General features: G+C 55.5%; 1 protein-coding gene across 1 annotated transcript; it reads right to left on the reverse strand.

Annotated features, from left to right (window-relative positions):
* Window positions 1-215: 215 nt before the first annotated feature.
* Window positions 216-22,838, reverse strand: TACC3 (transforming, acidic coiled-coil containing protein 3). The gene is made up of 16 exons (XM_011970874.1): window positions 22,791-22,838; window positions 21,133-21,295; window positions 20,846-20,988; window positions 15,540-16,556; window positions 13,722-13,797; window positions 13,383-13,512; window positions 9,471-9,523; window positions 8,987-9,090; window positions 7,208-7,295; window positions 6,845-6,949; window positions 5,307-5,383; window positions 5,153-5,196; window positions 4,151-4,311; window positions 770-876; window positions 562-682; window positions 216-445 (listed from the first exon to the last, which is right to left on the reverse strand). Exons 2-16 carry the CDS (start codon window positions 21,292-21,294, stop codon window positions 380-382), a joined length of 2,454 nt encoding a protein of 817 aa, XP_011826264.1. The 5' UTR covers window position 21,295; window positions 22,791-22,838; the 3' UTR covers window positions 216-379.

A 22,838-nucleotide genomic window follows, 5' to 3' on the forward strand; every position in this document is an offset into this window, starting at 1 on the left:
GCCACAACCATGTAGCCAACCTGAGGTGGCTGGGGCAGACTGGGCAGACCTGAGCCTCCTCCAGCCACTGGCTGTCCCTGCCCTCAGCAGGGCAGCCTGAGCCTGGGGCAGGCAGGGACCAAGTGGCCAGCTCTGAGGGAAAGGGAGGTGCCTGCAGATGGGCTCAGCCTCAGGCCAGAGCTGGGAAGCCTTTGCTTCATCAAGACCAGAGCGGCTTCAGGGTTTAAACTGAAAGGAAACTTTTATTTACTCATCTTTTCAAAGCAATCTAGTTAAAAAAAAAAAAGTTGAAGAAAAGACAGAAAAAAGAACACGACACCTAAGAGAATCAGACGAGACGACGGACGGGAGCAGGGGCGGGACGGCGGCTCCCGGGAGGTCAGATCTTCTCCATCTTGGAGATGAGGTCGTCGCAGATCCTGGTCAGCTCCTCGTTCTCTTTAGTCTGGAGAAGGAAGATGAGCTGCGGGGGCTTCTCCCTGCCTGGAGGGAGCGGCAGGCCCAAGGGCCTTCTAGAAGGTGCTGCCAGCCGGCCCCGTGAGCTGGGCTTCCCGCACCCACCTTCTGCTCCACTGTCTTCTCCAGCGACTGGATCCGCATCTGCTCCTTCCTCAAGCTGGCCTGGAGGGCCAACACTTCCGCCTGGGCCTTGCTCCGGACTTGGGCGATCTCCTCGTTTGCCCTGGACGGTAAGGGCAGGGCAGAGGCTGAGCTGGGGCCCAGGTGCTCAGACTCTCCCTCCAGGGTGGGGGCCTCGCCCAGCACTCACAGCTGCAGCTTCTCCTCCGCATGCGCCTTCAGGGCTTGGTACCTCTGGCCTTCCTGGGTGATCTTCGCCAGGTAATCCTCCACACACTTCTTCAGTGACTCTTCGTTCTAGGAAGGGGCAGGCATTAGCTGTGGGTACCATGCCATCTGCTGAAGAGTACCCAGGCTTGGTGTCTGGGGACCTGCAGACCCTCAACGCTGTCTGGGGCATCAGTCATGAGGCAGTACCTCCTGTTTTCCTTGTGGAAAAAGCCCCTCCACCCAAGTTCCCAGCTCACCCCCTCTGGAGGTTCAGGACAGCCCTGGCTCTCCACCCTCAGAGACGCCAGGCCTGAACCTGGTGCCCTCACGGCTGCGCCCCCTCCTGCCACACCTGTAGCTTCTGCTGGCACCAAGTGCTGCTGGAAAGTGGGATGCACCTGGGACCACTGACAGCCCAGCCCCTCCCCCTCTGGAGGTGGACCCTGTGCTTTGGGGACAGGCAGGGGAGGCCAGCAGGAGCCACATGGTTACCCAGACCTGCCTGCTCCCCACAGCTCTGGGGGCACCTTCCGCTCAGTGACCGAGAAGCCCCAACTGAGGGGCTCCTGGGCCCCCGAGTGGCCTCCGCTTGGGGAAGGCTCAGCCCACCTGCCCTCTTCCTGCAGTGCCCCCAGTAGCCTCACGGCCCAGCCATCTCCACTCCTCTGTTGCAGCCCTGTATCCCAGGAGCACCCACCCAGCATGCAGCCCACGATGTCCTGCGGAGGTCACACCTCCCATAAACCCACAGCCCTGTATTTCTCTGCTGTGGAAAATTCCCAACAGCGTCTGTCTGGGAGGTGGCAGCCGAAAGCTCTCATGTCGACACAGGTCAAGCCTCCCGCCACAGCGGCGTCTCTCCCTCTGGCTCTAGGGACTGCCGTCCACACATTGGCTCCCAGCTCACCCACTGCTTTACTCATCTGACCTGTACCCTCTGAACTGCTAACTTTGTTAACTGTGTACCTGTTAGAAATTTCCATTTGGTTCTTTTCTAGTTTTTTTTTTTTTTGAGACTGAGTCTCGCTCTGTCGCCAGCCTGAAGTGCAATGGCACGATCTCGGCTCACTGCAACCTCCACCTCCCAATTCTCCTGCCTCAGTCTCCTGAGTAGCTGGGGCTACAGGTGCCTGCCACCACGCCCAGCTAATTTTTGTATTTTCAGTACAGACAGGGTTTCACCATGTTGGCCAGGATGGTCTTGAACTCCTGACCTCGTGGTCCTCCTGCCTCGGCCTCCCAAAGTGCTGGGATTACAGGCATAAACTGGCCTAGTTTTTCCGTATTTTTTGTTTCTTAGAGACAGTCTTGTTCTGTGGCCCAGGCTGGAGTGCATTGGCGCAATCTTGGGTCACTGCAACCTCCGCCTACCAGGTGCAAGTGATGATCATGCCTCAACCTCCTGAGGAGCTGGGACTACAGGCCTGCACCACCATGCCCCGCTAATTTTTTTTTTTTTTGAGATGGAGTCTTGCTCTGTTGCCCAGGCTGGAGTGCAATGGTGCGCTATCGGCTCACTGCAATCTCTGCCTCCCAGGTTCAAACGATTCTCCTGCCTCAGCCTCCCGAGTAGCTTAGACTACAGGCCAATGCCACCATGCCTACCTAGCTAATTTTTGTATTTTTAGTATAGATGAGGTTTCACCATATTGGTCGGGCTGGTCTTGAACTCCTGACAGGTGATCCACCTGCCTTGGCCTCCCAAAGTGCTGGGAATACAGGCAGGAACCACCTTGCCCAGCCCAATTTTTGTGTTTTTAGGAGACGGGGTTTCACCATGTTGGCCAGGCTAGTCTCGAACTCCTGACCTCAAGTGATCTGCCTGTCTTGGCCTCCCAAAGGGGATTCTTTTCTAGCTTCGAGGTCTCTACTGAAGCAATACTCTTTTGAACACAGAAGGCAATTACTTTAAACTCTGCACTGGGTCCTCCGAGATGGGATTAGATGTGCAAAGAAGCCTCCATGAGAAAGTGGGGAGGTGGCCAGTGGGAGCTGAGGCACAGGCCTACCCCGAGGAGAGGCAAGGCCAAGGCAGCTGCTCACACCACAGCCCAACCTGAGGGAAGGTCAGCAAAGCCACTGTGTCCTCAAGTCAGCAGCCTCTCCAAGCGTCTGTACTGGGCCAGATTATTGCACTCTGCTGCCGCGAGGCCCTTCCCATCTGCTCCCTGCAGATCTGGGGCATTACCTGCTGGTGCCACCTAAAACATCTGGGGCTCCCGTGGGTCCATCAACAGTTTTCTTCTTTTTTTTTTTTTTTTTTAATTTTAGAGATGGGGGTCTTGGTCTATTGCCCAGGCTGGAGTGCAGTGATACAATTGTGGCTCACTGCAGCCTCCACCTCCCGAACTCAAACGATCCTCCCACCTCAGCCTCCCAAGTAGCTAGGACCACAGGCGTATAGCACCATGCCTCACTCTAATAACAGGTCTGATTTTCACTCATGTTTCCTGTTCCTTTCACACTCGGTTATTCTGTGCCAGACACCAATTTAAAACTCTGTGGCAGCAACTTAAAGCATGAAGACACCTTCTTCCAGAGAGTGTTCAGACTCGCTTCTCTGAGGCAGCTGGGCCCCAGCCACTGACACCCACCTGACTTCAGGACTCAGATGAGGTGTGGCTGAGCCAGGCCCTGCCAGGGCCACTGTTCTAGTTTAGTCTGACTCCCAGAGGACCCATCTGGCGTCCCCAGCCCCTTGCACCAATGGTGACAGCCCCTCTTCCAGCTGCACCCGCAGGTCCAGCTCCTCTACAGGAGACACTGAGCACCTCCGCTCCAACACTACTGCTGTGGGCAGAACCCTCTGGCGGCCTCGCAGGTACCTTCCAGGCCTGCTCCGGGCAGATGGATGGCCCAGACATCCCTCCTTCCAGTAGCACATGGGCCTTGCCCAGCACAGAAGGTGGAGGGCGCTCAGAGTCCTATGGCCAGGAGGACGCCAGGGTGACCTTGCATAGCCGTGACCACCTTTCTATGGGCCTCCTGCCTTGGATACTGCATGCCCTGGGTCCCCAACCCTTGGGACCCAAGCGCTTAGACAGCCCAGGTTTGACGCCCTTTCTGAAGTGCCCCAGGCCCCGGTGCACCAGCACTGTCTCAAACCTCACAGGTGTTTGATCATAGCCAAGTCATCCTTCACATAACAGCAGAGCTCACTCTGCCTCCCACCACCCTCAGCTGCCTCGCAAACCAGCTGTGACTCCTGCACCCTGTCTCATTCACAGGTCATCCCACGCCCCCATGGCAAGGGGAGGCTTGGCCAAGGACCAAGGTGCAAACAGCAGCTTGTAGCCCCGCTGGCTTGGACCATGAGTCCATCAACCTCCGAGGTGAGGACATCGGGGCAGCGGGAACATACCTTGCGGTAGCCCTCGATCACCTCCTTCTGTTTCTCAAAACGCTTGAAGAGGTCGGAGAAGGACTTCTCCATGGAATTCAGGTCTGTAGTAAGTTGGTCTTTTTCTTTTAGAACTTTCTGGATTTCAGCTTTGGCAAGTTCCTTCTGTTTCTGAACTTCCTCTTGAGAAAAGAAAAACAAACGTTCAGGATGAGGAGGCAACCGAGACGCTAGGTGCCAGAGACGGCCCAAGGAGTGAGGTGAGGTGCTTGAGTGCCAGGAGGAGAGGTGGGTAGTGGGTGTGAGCCTCAGCAGGGCAATGAGCCCCTCCACCTGGGGTCTTCCTAGGCCGGAAGCAAGGCCCAGAAAACAGCTGTTTCCTCCACATCAGATCCATAGGGAACTGAAGCCTGGGCCAGGGCCCAGCAACAGAGGTCCCCAAAGAGAGGCGGCGCCCAACATCCTCGAGTCCAGGGTGAGGCCTGGGAGCCGGTATAGCGAACTCCAGGCTGTGGGTCGTGCTGTCGTGGTGGTCCTGGAGGGACTGCAAGGGCCAGGCAGTCACCTGCCCCCAGCTGACACGCAGCCTAAGACAGATCCCCACAGTAGCACCTCCAGGAGCCCAAGCTTTTGGGAGGCCAGGTGGGGCCCGGTGTTCCTGTCCTGCCAGACACCTACAGAAGCTGCTGCTAGACACAGCCGCACGGTGAGGGCAGGGTGGAGTGGAGCAGGCCATGGCGGGACAGGCTCTGCTCCCACCACAGCCCCACTGCTAGCTCAGCATCTGCACAACTTTGGGGCCTGACAAGTGCTGGTTCTGTGGGAGCCACCAGCCTCACTACCACCAATCTCCCCATAACTTGCCTCAGTGGTTCCACGGCTGGGCCCATGTTGAGGGGATTTGTGTGTTAGGAAGAGGGGCCTCAGGAGGGTGGGGCCCTAGGCAGGGTACGGGGCAGGGCCAGGGTGGGGCATAGGCAGCTCCTCCTGGAGGTGGGTGCCCTCAGCGGCCCGGGAACTCACCCATGGCCTGGTACACGACCTCTTCGAACCTGTCCATGATTTTCCTGTGGGAGGAGAGCACACAGCCATGGCCTCGGGTGGCCAGCGGTTCCAGGCCAGGTGGGGATGCGCACGGGAACAGGGATGGGGAGGACAGGGGGCGTAGCCTCCTTACCCCAGCTCTAGGTTCTTCCCGTGGAGCTCCTCACACCTGCTCCTCAGCTCCCGGTTCTCCTCCTGTGTAGCCTTTACCTGCTCGGGCCACACCCAAGTTAGCAGGCAGGTGGGCCAGACTGACCCTCCCAAGACCTCCCCACAGGATGGGGCCAGCCGACACCCGAGGTCCCTGGAGCTATGTCCCAGAGCCACAGTTCCATGTAGGGCTTCTAGTGGGACCCTGGGAAACCCGTTGAGGCCAAGGCTGCCTGCTCCACATGCACTGGACTGCCGGGGGCAGGAGGCCTGGGGCTGCGGGCTGTGATCCTGGGTGGAACCAGCAGGCACCCAACAGGTGTGTGTCCTGCACCCACCCCCGCAGCCCAGTGGCGGACACCAGAGGTCCTAAGTGTTAAATATAGTGAACCCCAAGTTTCTCTTCAAAGAATCAGTATGTTAGTATGTTCAGATCTTTTTTTTTTTTTTTGAGACAGAGTCTCGCTCTGTCACCCAGGTTGGAGTGCAGTGGCGCGATCTCTGCTCACTATAGCAGAAGGGGCTACCTACATCAGGAATAAGAACCCCTTCCCCTCCCTTGTTCAAGTGTGCTCTTGCCACTGTTCCATCTGCGAGGGGCACGCTTTCTGCAGAAAATAAAAACTGCCTTACTGAGAAAATTAAAGTTATATTCGAGTGCTATTTGTGGCACCAGGGAACAAGCATTTTGCATTTCTAACATAAGTTACATGCAGGGGCCACCTGCCCCCAGAGTCCAGGCCTGCAGAGGAGGGGGCCGGCCACGCTGTGGTCCCCAGCCCTGCTATCGGGTTCCTCGAATGGGCTCTGACACAGGGAGGGCGTTGTTGGGGAACTGAGTCAGGGCCGCATCACATCGCAGTTGGGGCCACTGCGAGCAACACTGGTATGGATGTTGGGGCTTGAACCCAGCCCTGCCAGCCGGCCTCCGGAGCCACCCTGTCCCCACCTCCCTGGGGACTGTCTGGTGGCAGTAGCTCACAGCAGTGCCTGCAGACACCCAGCCCCTTTGCGTGCCTACAGCTCTCTTATGGACAATTTAGGCCTGGAGTTAGAACAGGCTGAAGCCTGGCATGTGCAGTGAGGATGGAGGGAGACAAGGCAGGGGACCTCAGGTGTGGGGCGGGTGAAGATGGAGCTTCCTAACCTGCCAGGAGATGCGTCTGGACTTGTGGGAGGGCAGCAGGAAAGGGACAACACTTGGGTTTACATCAGCGAGTACCACACACTGCTGCAAGGCCACACCAGAGGTGAGCATTGCACCCAGGCCACAGAGTCCTGGGGAAGCTGCTGGTGGACAGCTGACTGCAGGGACACTGGGTGGAAGCCTGGACCCTCAGCAACCTGGGCAGCAGTGACAGGCCAGGGGCCGGCAGCTCTCTGCAATTCCACCCTGACCAGCAGGGGCAGGGATGGCAGGGATGGCTGGTCAGGCTGTTTGGACCCCACCCGTGCCCACTGTTGGCCAAGCCCCAGAGTGGCCTGCAGGTTCTGTGGAACAGCCACTCCCTTCGTCCTTACCGCTGCATCCAGGTCCTTCTGGCTGTACTGGAGCAGGTCCACTATAGGCCCGGTGGACAGGGGTGGGCCCCCAGGTGCGGGGACACCTGGAGGTGGGCCTGGCACCTGCAGGAGATGGGGATGAACCAGGAACCCATTTCGCCCTTGCCTCTTGCCTGTGACCTGGCGTGGGCGGGGAGGAAAGGCCCACGCAGGCCAAGAGGCTCAGACAGCGTGGCGAGGGACCTGAGACAGCACCGTGGCTCCATGCCCCCGATGGAGCCAAAGGCTTCAGATCCCCAGGAATAGAAAACATAGGCCCTTAAAACAATTCCTTCCCTCAGACCACAGACAAGACAGTTCAAGAAGGACTGAAGGACTTACAGGAATGTCCAGTGCTCCCAAGAAATCGAACTCCACAAGCTTGGCTTCCCGCGGACTTCCTGAGGGAGGTTCATTTGCACCGTGCATGCTGCCACCAAGCAGAGGCAGCCTCAGTCACTCAAGTCCTCCCAGTATTGAGTAGGACACAGAGGACCATGTGGACAAGGTAACCAGGCTCTTTGCTTTTTAGTTTAAAACCACTCAAGTCAGGGTAGCGGTAGAAAACACAGACCTGCATCCAGCAGGCCTGGCCTCTCTGCTGCCCCAAGCCCCCTTCCCTCACCTGCCTGTCCCACGTGGCTGCTTGTCCTTCCGGAGAGCATGGCGACACTTTGTTACCCACTGCAGGCTGAGTGGAGCCGGTGCTGCCTCATCGGGGGCTGCTCGCAGTTCAGAGGCTCACTTTTTTTTTTCCTTCTTTTGAGACAGGGTCTCACTCTGTCCCCCAGATTGGAGTGCAGTGGCATGATCTCGGCTCACCACAGCCTCTGCCTCCCAGGCTCAAGGGATTCTCCTGCCTCAGCTTCTCAAGTAGCTGGGATTACAGGTGCCCACCACCTCGCCTGGCTAATTTTTGTATTTTCAGTAGAGATGGGGTTTCACTACGTTAGCCAGGCTGGTCTCGAACTCCTGACCTCCAGTGATCCGCCCACCAGGGCCTCCCAAAGGGCGCGATTACAAGCGTGAGCCACTGTGCCCGGCCATGTGTTGGGATTTGAAAGCTACACAGCCTCTGTCACACTACTCAGTTCTGCCCTTATAGTGTGAAAGTTGCCACAATTTGCAAAGGAACGGGCATGGCTCTGTGATGATAAAACTTTATTTACACAAACAGGCAGTGGCCAAGTTTGGCCCACAGGTGACAGTTTGCTGACCTCTGTTTCTTGCTTTTTTTTTTTGAGACGGAGTCTTGCTCTGTCGCCCAGGCTGGAGTGCAGTGGCATGATCTCGGCTCACCGCAAGCTCCACCTCCCGGGTTTACGCCATTCTCCTGCCTCAGCCTCCCGAGTAGCTGGGACTACAGGTGCCCGCCACCTCGCCCGGCTAATTTTTTATATTTTTTAGTAGAGACGGGGTTTCACCGTGTTAGCCAGGATGGTCTCGATCTCCTGACCTCGTGATCCGCCCGTCTCGGCCTCCCAAAGTGCTGGGATTACAGGCTTGAGCCACCGCGCCCGGCCGGGGTTTTTTTTTTTTTGGAGATGGAGTCTTTCTCTGTCACCCAGGTTGGAGTGCAGTGGTGCAATCTCGGCTCACTGCAACCTCCGCCTCCTGGGTTCAAGCAATTATCCTGCCTCAGCCTCCCAAGTAGCAGAGACTACAGGTGCATGCTGCCATGCCTGGCTAATTTTTGTATTTTAGTAGAGACGGGGTTTCAACATGTTGCCCAGGCTGGTGGCAAACTCCTGAGCTGAGGCAATCCACCTCAGCCTCCCAAAGTGCTGGGATTACAGGCGTGAGCCACCGCGTCTGGCCTGCTGACCTATTTTAGAGGAACTACTTTTAAAAGATTTAAGTTTAGATCTTTAATCCACCTAGAATGGTGGCTGTAACCAGCAAGGCAGCAGCCCTGTGACTGGGGGGTAGGCTGCCGTTGCTCCTGCCAGCCACACAAGACTGCTCTGGGCTTGCTGCCCTGCCCACCCTCCCAACAACTCCTTTCTAATTCAGATCATCTCCCCCTGGTCTAGAAGCCTCTGTGCAGACACACACCTAGGAACAGCCTCCAGTCTTCCCACACTCAAGGCTTCACGCGTGGGGGAGGGCTGGCGCGCATACCTGCTGGTCTCCATGGCCACGGGCACTGGTCTACGAGGACTGTCCCTCAGCAGGGGGTCGAACTTGAGGTATAAGGACTGCTTCCTCAAGGCCGACTCCTTAAACTGGGGACAAGAGGGCAAGTGATCAGGTCTGACTGCCGTCCAAACACACACAGGGGGGCTGAGGGCCAGGGAGGTCACACACACACTCCCACCTCTGGTCACCCGCAACCCTGCCCGAGGCACCGCCATTCCCAGCAGCACAGCATGTCGGGGTTTCATTCTGGACTAAGCGCCAGGTAGAGAGCCCTAGAGCCCTGCCACAGGACGCCACTTAGAAGAGGTGCTGCAGAGGGGGCCTGGATTCAGAACCCGCCATGATGCCTGGGCCTGTGTGCAGCTGGGGGGACGTGGGCACCAAGGGACGCCCTGGGGTAAAGACCTGCTACGGCTGCTCGCAGACACTGTGCGGGTGAGGCTTCGCGTAAGTGCCTGGTACCTACCGAGGAAGTTCCAAACTGCTCCAGGTAATCCACCTCTGCGCCCGTGCCTAGAACTGAGAGGGAGGGAGTCATGCCGCCGCCACCGCCCCTCACCAGGGCCCTAAGAGCCGCGGGCTGGTGTCTCCCTCAGCACTCAGTAGGGCGGGATCATTCCAGCCAGCAGTGTCTCATGGAGACCTGGGGCCGAGGCCCTCTGTGACACAGCAGGATTTCCTACCTTGCAGGTGTTGATGCCCGAGGCCTGACTGCTCTCTGTGGCAGGAGTCTCCTGGGCACCGCAGGATGCTGAGCAGCATCCCTGGCCTCCACCCACTCCCTGCCAGCAGCACCCCCAGGTGAGACAACCACAAACATCTGGAGGAAGGCGGGGCAAAACTGCTCTGGTTGAGAACTATTAGTCTTTAAAATTATGCTAGACAAGTCTTTTAATTTTTGATAACATAACTTATGGTTAAAACTAAGGGTGGAGGCTGAGGCAAGTGGATTACTTGAGCTCGGGAGTCCAACAGGGCAAAACCTTGTCTCTACAAAAAAATACAAAAATTAGCTAGGTACAGTGGTGCACGCCTATTACAGGGAGGCTGAGGCAGGAGAACCGCTTGCGCCTGGGAGGTGGAGGCTGCAGTGAGCTGAGATTATGCCACCGCACTCCAACCTAGGCAACGGAGGGAAAACTCTGTTTCAAAAAAAAGAAAAAAGGAAAGGTGCCTCATACCATATACAAAGATTAACTCAAAATGGATCAAAACCCTAACTGTGAGAGTTAAAACTATCATTTTTTTTTTTTTTGGTAGAGGAGTCGTCTTGCTATGCTGCCAGGGCTGGTCTTGAACTCCTGACTTCAAGTGCTTCTCTGGTCTCGGCCTTTAAAACTATAAAACTCTTAAACAGTAGCTGAGCTACTAGTAGCTCACGTCTGTAATCCCAGCACTGTGGGAGGCCAAGGCAGGTGGATCACCTGAGGTCAGAAGTTTGAGACCAGCCTGGCCAACATGGGGAAACCCTGTCTCTACTAAAAATATAAAAATTAGCTGGGCCTAGTGGCATGAGCCTGTAATCCCAACTACTCGGGAAGCTGAGGCAGGAGAATCGCTTGAACCCGGGAGGCAGAGGTTGCAATGAGCTGAGATTGTGCCACTGCACTCCAGCCCAGGTGACAGAGCAAGACTCAGTCTCGGAAAAAAAACAAACCAAACCAGCACTTTAAGACAGGGCCTCGGTCCGGCTGAGATCCAGGCTGGGGTATCTCTAGCTTTGTCCCTCTCTTCATGCCTAGTAGTATTTGCTCATTTTCTCCTTTTCTCAATTAAACTAAAAAACTGTTGCCAATTATTTAGTCTAGCAAAGACTTGTAGGTCCTTCTCTGCTATGGCCTTTCAGTTTTCTTTTTTTTTTTTTTTGCCCAGGCTGGAGTACAATGGCGCAATCTTGGCTCACTGCAACCTCAGCTTCCTGGGTTCAAGTGATTCTTCTGCCTCAGCCTCCTGAGTAGCTGGGATTACAGGCATGTGCCAACACACCCAGCTAATTTTTGTATTTTTAGTAGAGACGAGGTTTCACCACATTGGCCAGGCTAGTCTCGAACTCTTGATCTCCGGTGATTCGCCCGCCTCAGCCTCCCAAAGTGCTAGTGAGCTACTGTGCCCGGCTTTGTTGTCAATTTTCATTTCTGCCTTTTTTTTTCTTTCCTTCAGATAGGGGTCTTGCTGTCTGTCGCCCAGACTGGAGTGCAGTAGTGCAATCATGGCTCACTGCAGCCTTGACCTCCTGGCTCAAGCGAGCCTCCCACCTCAGCTTCCCCAGCAGCTGGGACTATAGGTGTATGCCACCATGCCCAGGTAATTAAAAAAAAAATCTTTTTTCGTACAGATGAGGTCTTGCCATGTTGCCCAGGTTAGTCTCAAACTACAGGGCTCAAACAATCCTCCTGCCTCGGCCTTGCAAAATGCTGAGATTACAAGTATGGGCCCCTGTGCCTGGCCAAAAGCCAGTACTTTGAAACATCATCTGATAAGGGACTTTTTATTTTTTCCTTTTCTTCACTTCTTGAATGAAAGGGATTTAACTCTTAAAACTCAGTAATAAAAACATAAGTGGCTCAACGGGCAAAAGATCTCAACAGACACTTTCCCAAAGAAGATATCCAACGGGCACAAAAAGACGCTCGTTGGCCGGGCGCGGTGGCTCACACCTATAATCCCAGCACTTTGGGAGGCTGAGGCAGGCGGATCATGAGGTCGGGAGATAGAGACCATCTTGGCTAACATGGTGAAACCCACCCCCCCTCCTTGGTCTCCACTAAAAAAATACAAAAAACTAGCTGGGCGAGGTGGCGGGTGCCTGTAGTCCCAGCTACTCGGGAGGCTGGGGCAGGAGAATGGTGTGAACCTGGGAGGCGGAGCTTGCAGTGAGCCGAGACTGCACCACTGCACTCCAGACTGGGTGACAGAGCGAGACTCCGTCTCAAAAAAAAAACAAAAGACACTTGTTCAAGAGCCACCCAGGAACTGCAAATCAAAACCACAGCCAGATCCACTTCCCACCACTGGAAGTCCAGGATCAACCAGACAGACAGGCAGTGCTGGTGAGGATGTGGAGAAACCGGGGCTCTCCTCTAACCGCTGGTGGGAATGGGAAACGCTCCAGCCACTCGGGAAGGCCACCTGGCAGCTAAAAGGTGAGCAGAGTTACTGTGACCAGTGACTCCACTCCTAGGTATCTGTCCAGGAGAAATGGAAGTATACGTCCACATAGAACTTACACCTGAACATTCGTGGCAGTACTACTCCTGACAGGTAAAAAGCAGAAACCAGCAAATCCATGAACAAATGGATCAAGACAACATGAAGCCAAGCCGCCACGGCAAGGACAGGAGCACCCACACCTGCTCCAGGACGGCCGGGACTCGAAAACACACCTCCCCGAGGGAGATGCCGGACACAGAAGGCCACGCTGTGTGATTCCACGGATCCCACATGAGTGTGACAGGCCCACCCCAGCTGAGCCAATATCCCCACGTGGTGGAGGCCCACAACCATCCTGTCAGCGACAAACCCTACATGCCACTCGTCTGCTGTGTGCCTGGGCTTTCAGTTCTCCAAACTAAGATCTTACCCAGGTGGCTGTGTCCTTTAGAATAACTCAGCCATCAATTCCTACCAAATGCACTTTAATTTAAGAACCGTTCCACCTCCAATCTTACAGACAAACCATATTTAACTGCAGCCTGGTGTCTAAGGTTTAGGCTTCACATTTCATTATCACGGGGTTTTGGGCCAGGTGTGGTGGCTTATGCCTGCAATCCCAGCACTTTGGGAGGCTGAGGCAGGTGGATCACTTGAGGTCAGGAGTTTGAGACCAGCCTGGCCAACATGGTGAAACCCCGTCTCTTATACTAAAAGTACAAAAATTAGCTGGACATGGTGGCACATGCTTGTAATCCCAGCTACTTGGGAGGCTGAGCAGGAGAATCTCTTGAACCTGGGAAATGGAGGTTGCATTGAACCGAGATTGCGCCACTGCATTCCAGCCTGGATAACAGAGCAAGACTCTCAAAAAAAAAAAAAAAAAAAAGGTTGTTTCAAGCAGTATTTCTGATGATCGAGTGCCCAGTTGTTGACTCTGCATTTGTATGTCATCCGTGCCCTGCCTTGTTCACCTCTTTTGCTCATTTTCCTGAGTCTACAATTTCCATTTCTAGAAGTCTTTTATGTTAAAGGTAGAAGCCCTGTTCTCCTAACAGTGTCTAAGTTTTGACAAACCAGAAATTTGTGCATGAGTCATTCAAAGTTGAAAGACCGAAGAGCCTGCAGAATGAACATCTGCTGATGACGCAGGTGCATCAAGCTGCCCAAGTGCTCACGGGGCCCCCTCCAGGCAGACTGCGTGTGACGTCTGTGCCAGGCAACATACCCTCAGCGGGGTCTCTGAAGTTCTCCTCTTTCAGCTCCAAGGCAGGCTGCCCCTGCTGATGGGTGGGCACTGGCTCACTGCCCGGACAGCTTGTGGGAAGCGAGATGCTGGCAGAGTTCAAGGCTCCCTCCTGGAGGAATGGGCAGAGTCACCCTGTGCAGTGCAGTCAAGGTACTTGGGGTGTAGCTTTGCCTCCCCACAATCTTGTCAAAGTAGACTTGGGGGAGAGGGAGCGGGACACCCCACCCCATCACCCAAGATCGCTGGGGGCTTCCACTGCCTGCTACTCTTCTACACAACCAGGCCAGGAGCACAGGCACCCACACAGGCACCCCTTACCTTGCTCTCTGCTCTTGGGGTCTCAGCTGTCAACTGCACCACAGGTGTGTCCTCCGCTGAGGCTGAATGCAGCTGCCTGGGGAGACAGAGTCAGCAGAAGGTCCATGCCCCACACCCCATAACCCCGGCGTCCCCTGCTCCAGCACCGAGCTGCCACTGCCTTTCCCTGTACTGCTGTGCCGGCTACATGAACACTCAGCTAGAGTGCACCAGGCATACGGCTGCCCCAAGCGACCTGGCCACAGAGCAGCCTCACCAACCTCACCCAGCAGGAAAACACACACCCTGCCTGCCAGCTCTGGGAGAAGCAGGCTGCGAGCTCTAAAGTCAGCACAACGCAGCCCAAGGGAACCACAAGGATGAGCACATCCCTTTCACTGTGAAACTGACAAAAGGCTTCAGGTGTGGAGGCTGGGGCAGGTGTGGGCAGCAAGCCACCCGAGGTGCCAAGGCAAGAGACTGAGGGCACAAGCTGTTCCAGTATAATATATAAAATAAAAAGTTATGCTAGAAATAGATTATAGATATGATTCCATATGAATATCATTAACCGTTAGTTTGTAGCATTACTCTTTATTCCAATACTATAATAATCTCTGTTCTACAATTATAACCTAGGAAAACCAGGCCATACAGAGATAGGAGCTGAAGGGACACGGTGAGAAGCACCAGAAGACAAGTGTGAGCCTCTGTCACGCCCGGACAGGGCCACTAGAGGGCTCCCTGGTCTAGCAGTAGCGTCAGTGCCCGGGGCAGGCACCTGTTACTTAGCAGACTGAGAAAGGGCGTCTCCCTTTCCCTGGGGGAGTTAGAGAAGACTTTGCTCCACCACCTATTATGAAAGGCCTGACATGAGTCAAGCCTGTCCACAGCCATCCGGAGGCCTCGTCCTCCCTGTGATGCTGTGCTTCAGCAGTCATGCTCCTGTTTCACTTTCACGTTCTGCTCTGTACGCCTTCTAGAGCTTCTAGAGAACAGTAGCAGAATTAGTGAAAGTACTAAAGTCTTTGAAATGCATAGAAGAAATAATGGCGTGAAGCTGTCCTCTCTCTCTCCCCAACTCGGCTGCCAAACAGGGAAAGGCCTGGTGGACACGTGACTCACGCGACGTTACCTATCACTGGAGATGGCTCACATTCCTTACCCTGTCCCCTTGCCTTGTATCCAATAAATAACAGCTCAGCCAGGCATTCGGGGCCATTACAGTCTCCATGCCTTGGTGGTAGTGATCCCCCGGGCCCAGCTGTCTTTTCTTCTATCTCTTTTCCTTGTGTCTTTATTTCTATGATCTCTCGTCTCCGCACATGAGGAGAAAAAACCCGCAGACCCAGTAGGGTTGGACCCTACAGGCAGGACAATCTCCCACTGAGCAACTCTAGGGGATGCAGCCTAAGACCATTCAGCCAGGAGGCAGCAGACCCACGGCCAAGACTCCAGCAAGCAGTGGATGCCACCCCAGGCAGTAACAGGCTTTGCCTGGCTTTGGGAGTTACGTGCCCAAGTCAAGTTCACCTGAGGAGGGACATGACTGGGGGACAGGGTCCTGCCCAAGGTTGGCCGCATTTGGCTTCTGGCCTAAGCCCACCCTTACTGGATCCCTCCTTAGGCTGGGAGCACTAAAGAGATGCATGGCGCCAAGGCAAGGCCAAGAACCCTCAGCTGGGATCCACCTGAACCCTGTTTTTGCCCAGAGGCCCCTTCTCAAGGGGAGCCCACCCGGCCTCAAAGGAGTATCTGATGACACCTCTGGGTCCTTGACCACACACACTGCGGGGCAGCTGCCCCACACCACACTCCCCACCCCATCCCCACACTTACTGGCTCAGACACGTGCCTGGCTCCTCCGTGGCAGGCCCAGCACTCAGCTGTTCAGACGCTGGCCGGCCCAGCCTGGTCTCAGGGCTTTCTGGGGGCTGGGCCTCTCTGTGACCAGACAGGGTGTCACCTCTGAACGGGTTGAAGTTTGGGTCATCCAGTTTGTCCCAGTCGAGGTGGTAAGAGCCCCGAGAAGCTGGCATGGGGGGGTCCTCCTCCACCTCCTGCAGGGCCTTTTGCTGCCTCGCTGCTGCTCTCCTCAAGGGAGGCTTGAGGCCAGATCTCTCTCCCAGTCTCCTTGGTGGGGCTGCCCTTTTGCTGGTGGCGCCATCAGATAAATCAAATTCTAGTTTTATGGGTCCGCTCCTCGAGGAGCTGGCCATTTGGTCCACAGCTGCTTCTTCCTGAGGACTCAGGGTCATGGCCCTGCCAGTCACCAGGTGGCTGGTCGGGGCTGTGCTCTCAGGACAAGAAGTGTGTGCACAGGGAAGGGCCTGAGTGTCATCTGCTGGCACGGGGGTGCCCATACCCACAGGGCAGGCCAGGGCCTCACCAGGCAGACCCCCCAGGGGTGCTCCTCCGCAGGCTTCCTCAGGGATCGCACTAGGAGGCGAAGTGGCCACTGCTGTGGGAGCAGAGACCCCACCATGCCGGCATTCTTCCTTGGCTCTGTGTGGAGTCTCTGCTTTGTGCTGGGACTCTGTCCTGGAAGGGTCTTCTAGGGTCTCAAAGGTGGGTGTCATTTTTCTGTCTAAGGAATAGGAACTAATATTTTCCTCCAAGGCTTGCTCAGGGCTGCCAGACACTTTTTCTGGGGACACCATTTGGTTCTCAGAACTTCCTGGGCTCTGGGAAGAACTTGAGCAGTCCAGGTCAGCCAGGGCACCTGGGCCAGGCTCGCTGGAGCTGCCACTCCCAAAAGCTGGGCTTGCATCCCCCAGGAGGTTGGCGTCAGCCTCCACTGGTTTCTGTAGAATTCCATGAGTAGTTTTGGCATCCACTTCCTTGATGAGCTGTTGGCTTTTAAAACAGACTTAGTCAACGTGAAGCAGTGAGTACTTGTGAGGTTAGGTGGCCTCGGCATCCATTCTCAACACAGGTTTAACTCTCTCACACCAGAAGCAGGGCTGAGTCACCCTTGGCACAGCTTCCCATTCTCCACCCCCCACCCTAGTTCCTCAATGTGGTTCCTTCCTGTCCTCCCAGGGACCAGCTCCCTGTGGAACAGATGGATAGCCACGTGACGTCCTCGCTGACCCCCGCCTCCGCCCCATTTCTTGGGGTTGGCTATGCATGGGGTTCCAACTTGCAGGGGTGCCTGTGGGCTGCTTGCCTGTTTAATTGTGCTCATCATGCACTTTGGCAAGTGCTGGACCCAGAGTCCTCCAGCAGCCTCTGCCACCCAAACAGCACTCGTCATCATGCACAAAGTCTGCACCCAGGCACCACAGCAAGGACGCAGCACAGGCTGCTGCCTGGGGGGTCAGATGTGGGACACCACACCCAAATGCCTCAAGCTGATGCCAGAGAAAGAAGCTTAGAGGCACCTCTCCCACCTGGTAGACTGGGCTCCTCAATTTCCCACCGCTTCCTTTATTTTTATTTATTTATTTATTTTTTGAGATGAATTTTTGCTCTGTTGCCAAGGCTGGAGTGCAATGGCATGATCTCGGCTCACTGCAACCTCTGCCTCTGGGGTTCAAGCCATTCTCCTGCCTCAGCCTCCCAAGTAGCTGGGACTACAGGTGCCCGCCACCATGCCTGGCTAATTTTGCTTTGTATTTTTAGTAAAGACAAGTTTTCACCATGTTGACCAGGCTGGTCTAGAACTCCCGACCTTAGGTGATCCACCCACCTCAGCATCCCAAAGTGCGAGGATTACAGGCAGGAGCCACGGTGACTGACATCCACCACTTCCTATAAAAAATCCATTCAAGCACCTGCCCACCAGCATACAGTGACCCCACCCTACTCCCTGATAGACGAGGCTGGCTGCCACCCTCTCAGCTGTCCCCTGCCTGTGCTCCAGGGCCTGCCCCAGTCCTCCGTGTGGCCTCCAGCCTGCTGTGGGCCTGTAAGTTAAAAGATCACTATTTCCACCTGTGTTTCTCCTAATCACCGAAGGGTGTGCACCATCTTAATGACCCTGAATTCTAACATTAAGGGACCTGACAGCATTCTGATGACACTTTAGTCTGTGTGAAAACATCAGCTATAAGCAAAACAAGAAAGCTCAGTCAACACTGTCCTCTGGCTTAAACCTCCCCCGAGGACATGCCCACAGATCAGCCCTGGGGACGTGCAGGCCCCGGACAGCCAGCAGGGGCGTGGTAAACAAAGGTTTTCTGCACCGATCTGCTTTCCCCTTCAGGTAGGGAACTGGCAGTGCTGTGGCCAGGGCCAGGGCCAGTCACAGCCTTCACTGAAGGACAAGGTTGAGGTGCACGATGCCACCTTCAGGCACAGAAGGGCCTGAGTGGCCTCTGCAACACCTCCCTGGATTGTGGCCACACTGGCGCAGCACCCGCCTGCCACAGTGGAGCGCCATGGGTGCAGAGAACACCTTCCCAGGGACCCACCATTCCCGGGGCACTCCCTGCTCACAATGTGGGACTGCAGGGCACAGAGCCCTGACAGAAGAGGCGGTTGTTGGGATGGCTGGGGCTCAACTACAACACAGAGGGCACAAACGCTGCATCACTTGTTCCCCGGCCTTCAGGTCCCTCAGAAGATGCAGGGTCATGTGCCAGTGCCTCAGATAAGGGGCCCCTGTTACCTGCCCTTCTCTTCCAACTCTTCTCTAAGTTTGAAGATGTCAAAACTGAGAAACTGAGGGTTAGGGACCTGTCGGACTGTTCACAACTCCTCTGCTGTCCAGCTGCCACCTCAGGGTGGCGTTGCCCTCCCAGGCGGCTACTCAGCTGTCCTTGGAATGATACGTGGGCAGTTGCACACAGCGGCTGCTCTTGGTCTCATCCCACTGACGTGGGAGCACCACAGCAACCACCACCTGGGCCAAAGCAGAATTCCAGAAGGGAGATGACAGCCACGAGCCCAAGCCACGAGCTCAGAGTCACTCTGGCTGGAGCCCCACAGGGCCACCCTCCCAAGCCCCTCCTAGCTCCTTTACACCCTCTGCCCTATGGAGGCTGCTGGGTGGCCCTGGAGGCATAGGGCAGAGGCAAGGGCATCTGTGGCTCTGGGACGGATCACACCCATGGCAGCTGGGAGACGACTTCTCTGCTGCTGGTCCTCCCCTCCTGCTTGGGGTCGTTGTGAACCAATGTCTGATTCATTCTCACTTTGTTTGACCAAATTTCAAAAGGGGCAAAAAACCAACTTGAAAAGTAGCAAGCAGATATAGCAAGAACTGCAAATTCAGGCTGGAGGGGTGGAGGGGAGACAGGCCCAGGGCCCAGAGAAGGACATAGGAAATGCTGCCTGCACTTACTGGTGACATTTTATCTCAGGGAGTGAGAAGCATTAGTGGTATTGTGTTCCTTATGCTCTTCTTCGCACACCTAAAATCTGTTTGAAAGTTTTGGGCCAGTCGGGCGTGGCGGCTCATGCCTGTAATCCCAGCACTTCAGAAGGCCGAGGCGGGCAGATCACTTGAGGTCGGGAGTTTGAGACCAGCCTGACCAACATGCAGAAACCCTGTCTCTACTAAAAATACAAAAAATTAGCTGGGCGTGGTGGTGCATGCCTGTAATCCCAGTTACTCGGGAGGCTGAGGCAGGAGAATCGTTTGAACCCGGGAGGTGGAGGTTGTAGTGAGCTGAGATTGCGCCATTGCACTCCAGCCTGGACAACAAGAAAAACTCCGTCTTTAAAAAAAAAAAAAAAAAAAAAAAAAAAAAAAAAAAAATTGGCCGGGCATGGTGGCTCACAACTGTAGTCCCAGCTTCTAAGGAGGCCAAGGTGGGAGGACTGCTTGAGCCCAGGAGGTGAAAGTTGCGGTGAGCTGTGATGGCACCATGGCACTCCACCCCGGGTGACAAAGCGAGACCCTGTCTCAAAACAGCAACAACAGTTACATCAGCAAAAACCAGCAGAAAATCATGCCTCTGGGGTCCCTTCCCACCCTGGATGCAGATGAGGTGTTCCCAGGTGCCCAGACAGATTAGTTCAGCCACAGAGTAAAGAGCTGCTTCCAGGGTCCTCCCTTTCCAGGCAAAGACAGACACCGCCTTGCCATCCGCTTGCAGTTAAGCATCAGGTCGGCCAGCAGACTGCCAATGCCAAGCCTAACCCAACACCCAGCGTCTGGCAGAGCCCTCCAACCATGCACACACTGAGGGGTGGATCACACAACATGGTTTCTTTGCTTACAAGTCTATCTACTCTTTCCAAGTCCTAATAGGGTGGCCGGAATTCAAGATAAATGAAACTATGGATTGCCTTCCTGGAGATGGGGCCAAGACATTTCATCAAATTAGAGGAGCAAAGATCGAAGCCAATTGGTTGGCAAAAGCACAGCAAAAATGTGAAGTATGGGCTGGGCGCGATGGCTTATGCCTGTAATCCCAGCACTTTGGGAGGCTGAGGCAGGTGGACCACCTGAGGTCAGGAGTTCGAGACCAGCCTGGCCAACATGAAGAAACCTCATCTCTGCTAAAAATACAAAAATTAGCCAGGTGTTGGTGGGCACCTGTAATCCCAGCTACTGGGGAGGTTGGGGTGGGAGAATCGCTTGGACATGGGAGGCGGAGGTTGCAGTGAGCAGAGATCGTGTCACTGCACTCCAGCCTGGGCAACAAGAGCAAAACTCCATCTCGGGGGTGGGGGGGAGTGAAGTATGAAGTTATCCAAGTATCTGATGATCGACTTTTCTGCTAGTGAACTGGCCACATGCTGCATACACTCAGTGCAGATTTCAGGAGAAATCCAGCCAAGGCCGGCCAGGCACGGTGGCTCACACTTGTAATCCCAGCACTTTGTGAGGCTGAGGCGGGTGGATCACAAGGTCAGGCGATCGAGACCATCCTGGCTAACACGGTGAAACCCCGTCTCTACTAAAAAAAACAAAAAAATTAGCCGGGCATGGTGGCGGGCGCCTGTAGTCCCAGCTACTCGGGGAGCCTGAAGCAGGAGAATGGCATGAACCTGGGGTGGGTAGAGGTTACAGTAAGCGGACATAGTGCCACTGCACTCCAGCCTGGGCAACAGAGCAAGACTCCATCTCAAAAAAAAAAAAAAAAAAAAAAAAATTCCAGCCAAGGCCTGACAGGACAGGACAGCACGTTTCTGCAAGAGCCATCGGACAGAGAGGGTGAAGCTCCAGCATGTCCAGTAGCATGAACACTTACTTCTCTTTCTGCGTCCACACCGGGTGACAGTTTTCCAGTCCAAGGGTATCACCCTGAGCCAAAGGAGCCTCAAGTTTGCTGGCCATGCTAGGACTTAGAATCCTGTGCGTCTGTGGATCCCGCAGAGGTGTCTGAAAAGTCACCTGTTGTGGAGTGAGGAGGAGAGCACCCATTCATTAGTTCAAGCTGTTACAGCCACACCAGCAGTGTCCTGCAGCTCAGAGGTCACCAGGAAAGCAGGTCCTAGGGCAACCTGGCTAGCCACACACTGTAGAGGTCACACTTACCTTCATAGCTTTGGCCACGTTCTTGGGTGGCACATTTTCTTTCTGTGACACACGAAAAACAGACGATCTTCCGGTAACTTCCGGTGAGGAAAACAGGAAGTCGCAATTTTCTGTACTTTTTTCACTGCTGACATTTTTGTCGTTTAAGACCTGCAGACTCATTCTGGAAAAGCAGAACATGTTTGTGTCAGTGTGAGGGCAACACAGCCACGTTGTCCAGACACACACATGACAGCTGCCGCAGGGAGCACGACCCCTTCTGGCACAGGTGTGCTCATCGCTCTGGAGCTCACACCTCCCACACATGTCCTCTGCCAAGGGGCAGGGAAAGCCTCCGATTGAGTCTCCATCCTGCTTCAGAGACTCACTCTCCAGCCTGGCACCGGGAGCCATGGGCAGCACCGCTGCCTCCTGGGACCAAGAGCTAAAGGGCCTTCAGGCTAAGATGGTGAGAAAGAAAAACCAAGACCGCATAATCTCTACTGTTGTATCACCACGTCAAGCAGAAGTCAGGAGACAGGAAAGCCCTGGCCTATAAGAAACCCAGAAGAGCCAGAGGAAGCCGCGGTCTCCCCACCGGCCTCCGCGTGTGGCGTGAGGCAGGACCGGGCAACAGAGGGCAGAAAAGCAGGACAGCAGCTCTGGTCTGCTTTCTCCCACCGGGCTAGGCAGCGGCACAAGACCAGGCTGGGGTGAAGGCCCAGAGGAGGAGCTGGGAGGCAGTATGCGAACAAGGGACGTCCAGAGCTGAGCAGCAGGTGCCAAGGAGCTTCCATATCAGGGCCTCCAGTCAGTCCCAGGTTCCAGGGCCGCCCAGGTCCTCACACCAGTCACCCACACACTTGCCACCCTTTCTGTCTACAGCGTTCCCAGTCTAGGGAATGACGTAGGCAGAAAGGCTGCCAGAGAGAACCGAGTGTCGACCTGGGCAGGAACCCCACGGGCACCTGTTGGTGGTGGGGGACCTGGGAAGGCTTTGATTTGAAGAAGAGCAAAGTTGGGGAGGGTCCTGGAGAAGAGAGAGGGGCAGCCCGGGCAGGTCGGTGCTGCAGCTTGAGAAGCCCGCTGTGGTGCTGTGTGTGGGTAGGGAAGTAAGGGCAGGAGGGAAAACACGCTTCTGCAGCCCGAGGAGCAGAGGCCAGACCAGACCCGGGCCTGGCCACTGGCATATATGGGACTTACAGACGACGCTTAGGTTTTTGGCCTGAATAACTGGGTACAGGGCAGGGGAAGGGCAGCTGGATCGCTGGGGGACACGCAAGCCTGGAACTCAGAGAGAAAGTGACTCGGAGGAAGCCTTCCGGCGGCCTGGAGGAGTGCGGGAGAGCAGCAGACCCAGCCTTGGTCAGGAGGGGCCTTTACCGACTATGGAGCCCCGGGAGGGGCTCTGGGCAGAGAAGGGACCGGCCCCAGGCCGGTGCTTTGATGCTACTCTGGTGCACAAGTGGGATGCGGCGCGGGGGAAGATGGAGCGGCGCAGCAGGTGCGGGGAAGCGGTCGGGGCCCAGGTGTCCGCCGCAGGTGGCCCAGATGGAGTTGGCCCCAAGACGGAGGCCGGAAGGGACCAAAGAACCACAAGAGGGTCTGCGAGCTGGGAGCCAACAAAGAACCAGGGTGGGCGGCCGAGAGGCAGGAGAGGGTCGAAGAGAACAAAGCACTTCAGGGCGCCCGCTCCGCCGTCGGGCTCGGCCCAGCCCTAGCCGCCC

This window comes from Mandrillus leucophaeus, unplaced genomic scaffold (assembly GCF_000951045.1).
Source record: "Mandrillus leucophaeus isolate KB7577 unplaced genomic scaffold, Mleu.le_1.0 Scaffold98, whole genome shotgun sequence".
NCBI lineage: Eukaryota > Metazoa > Chordata > Mammalia > Primates > Cercopithecidae > Mandrillus > Mandrillus leucophaeus.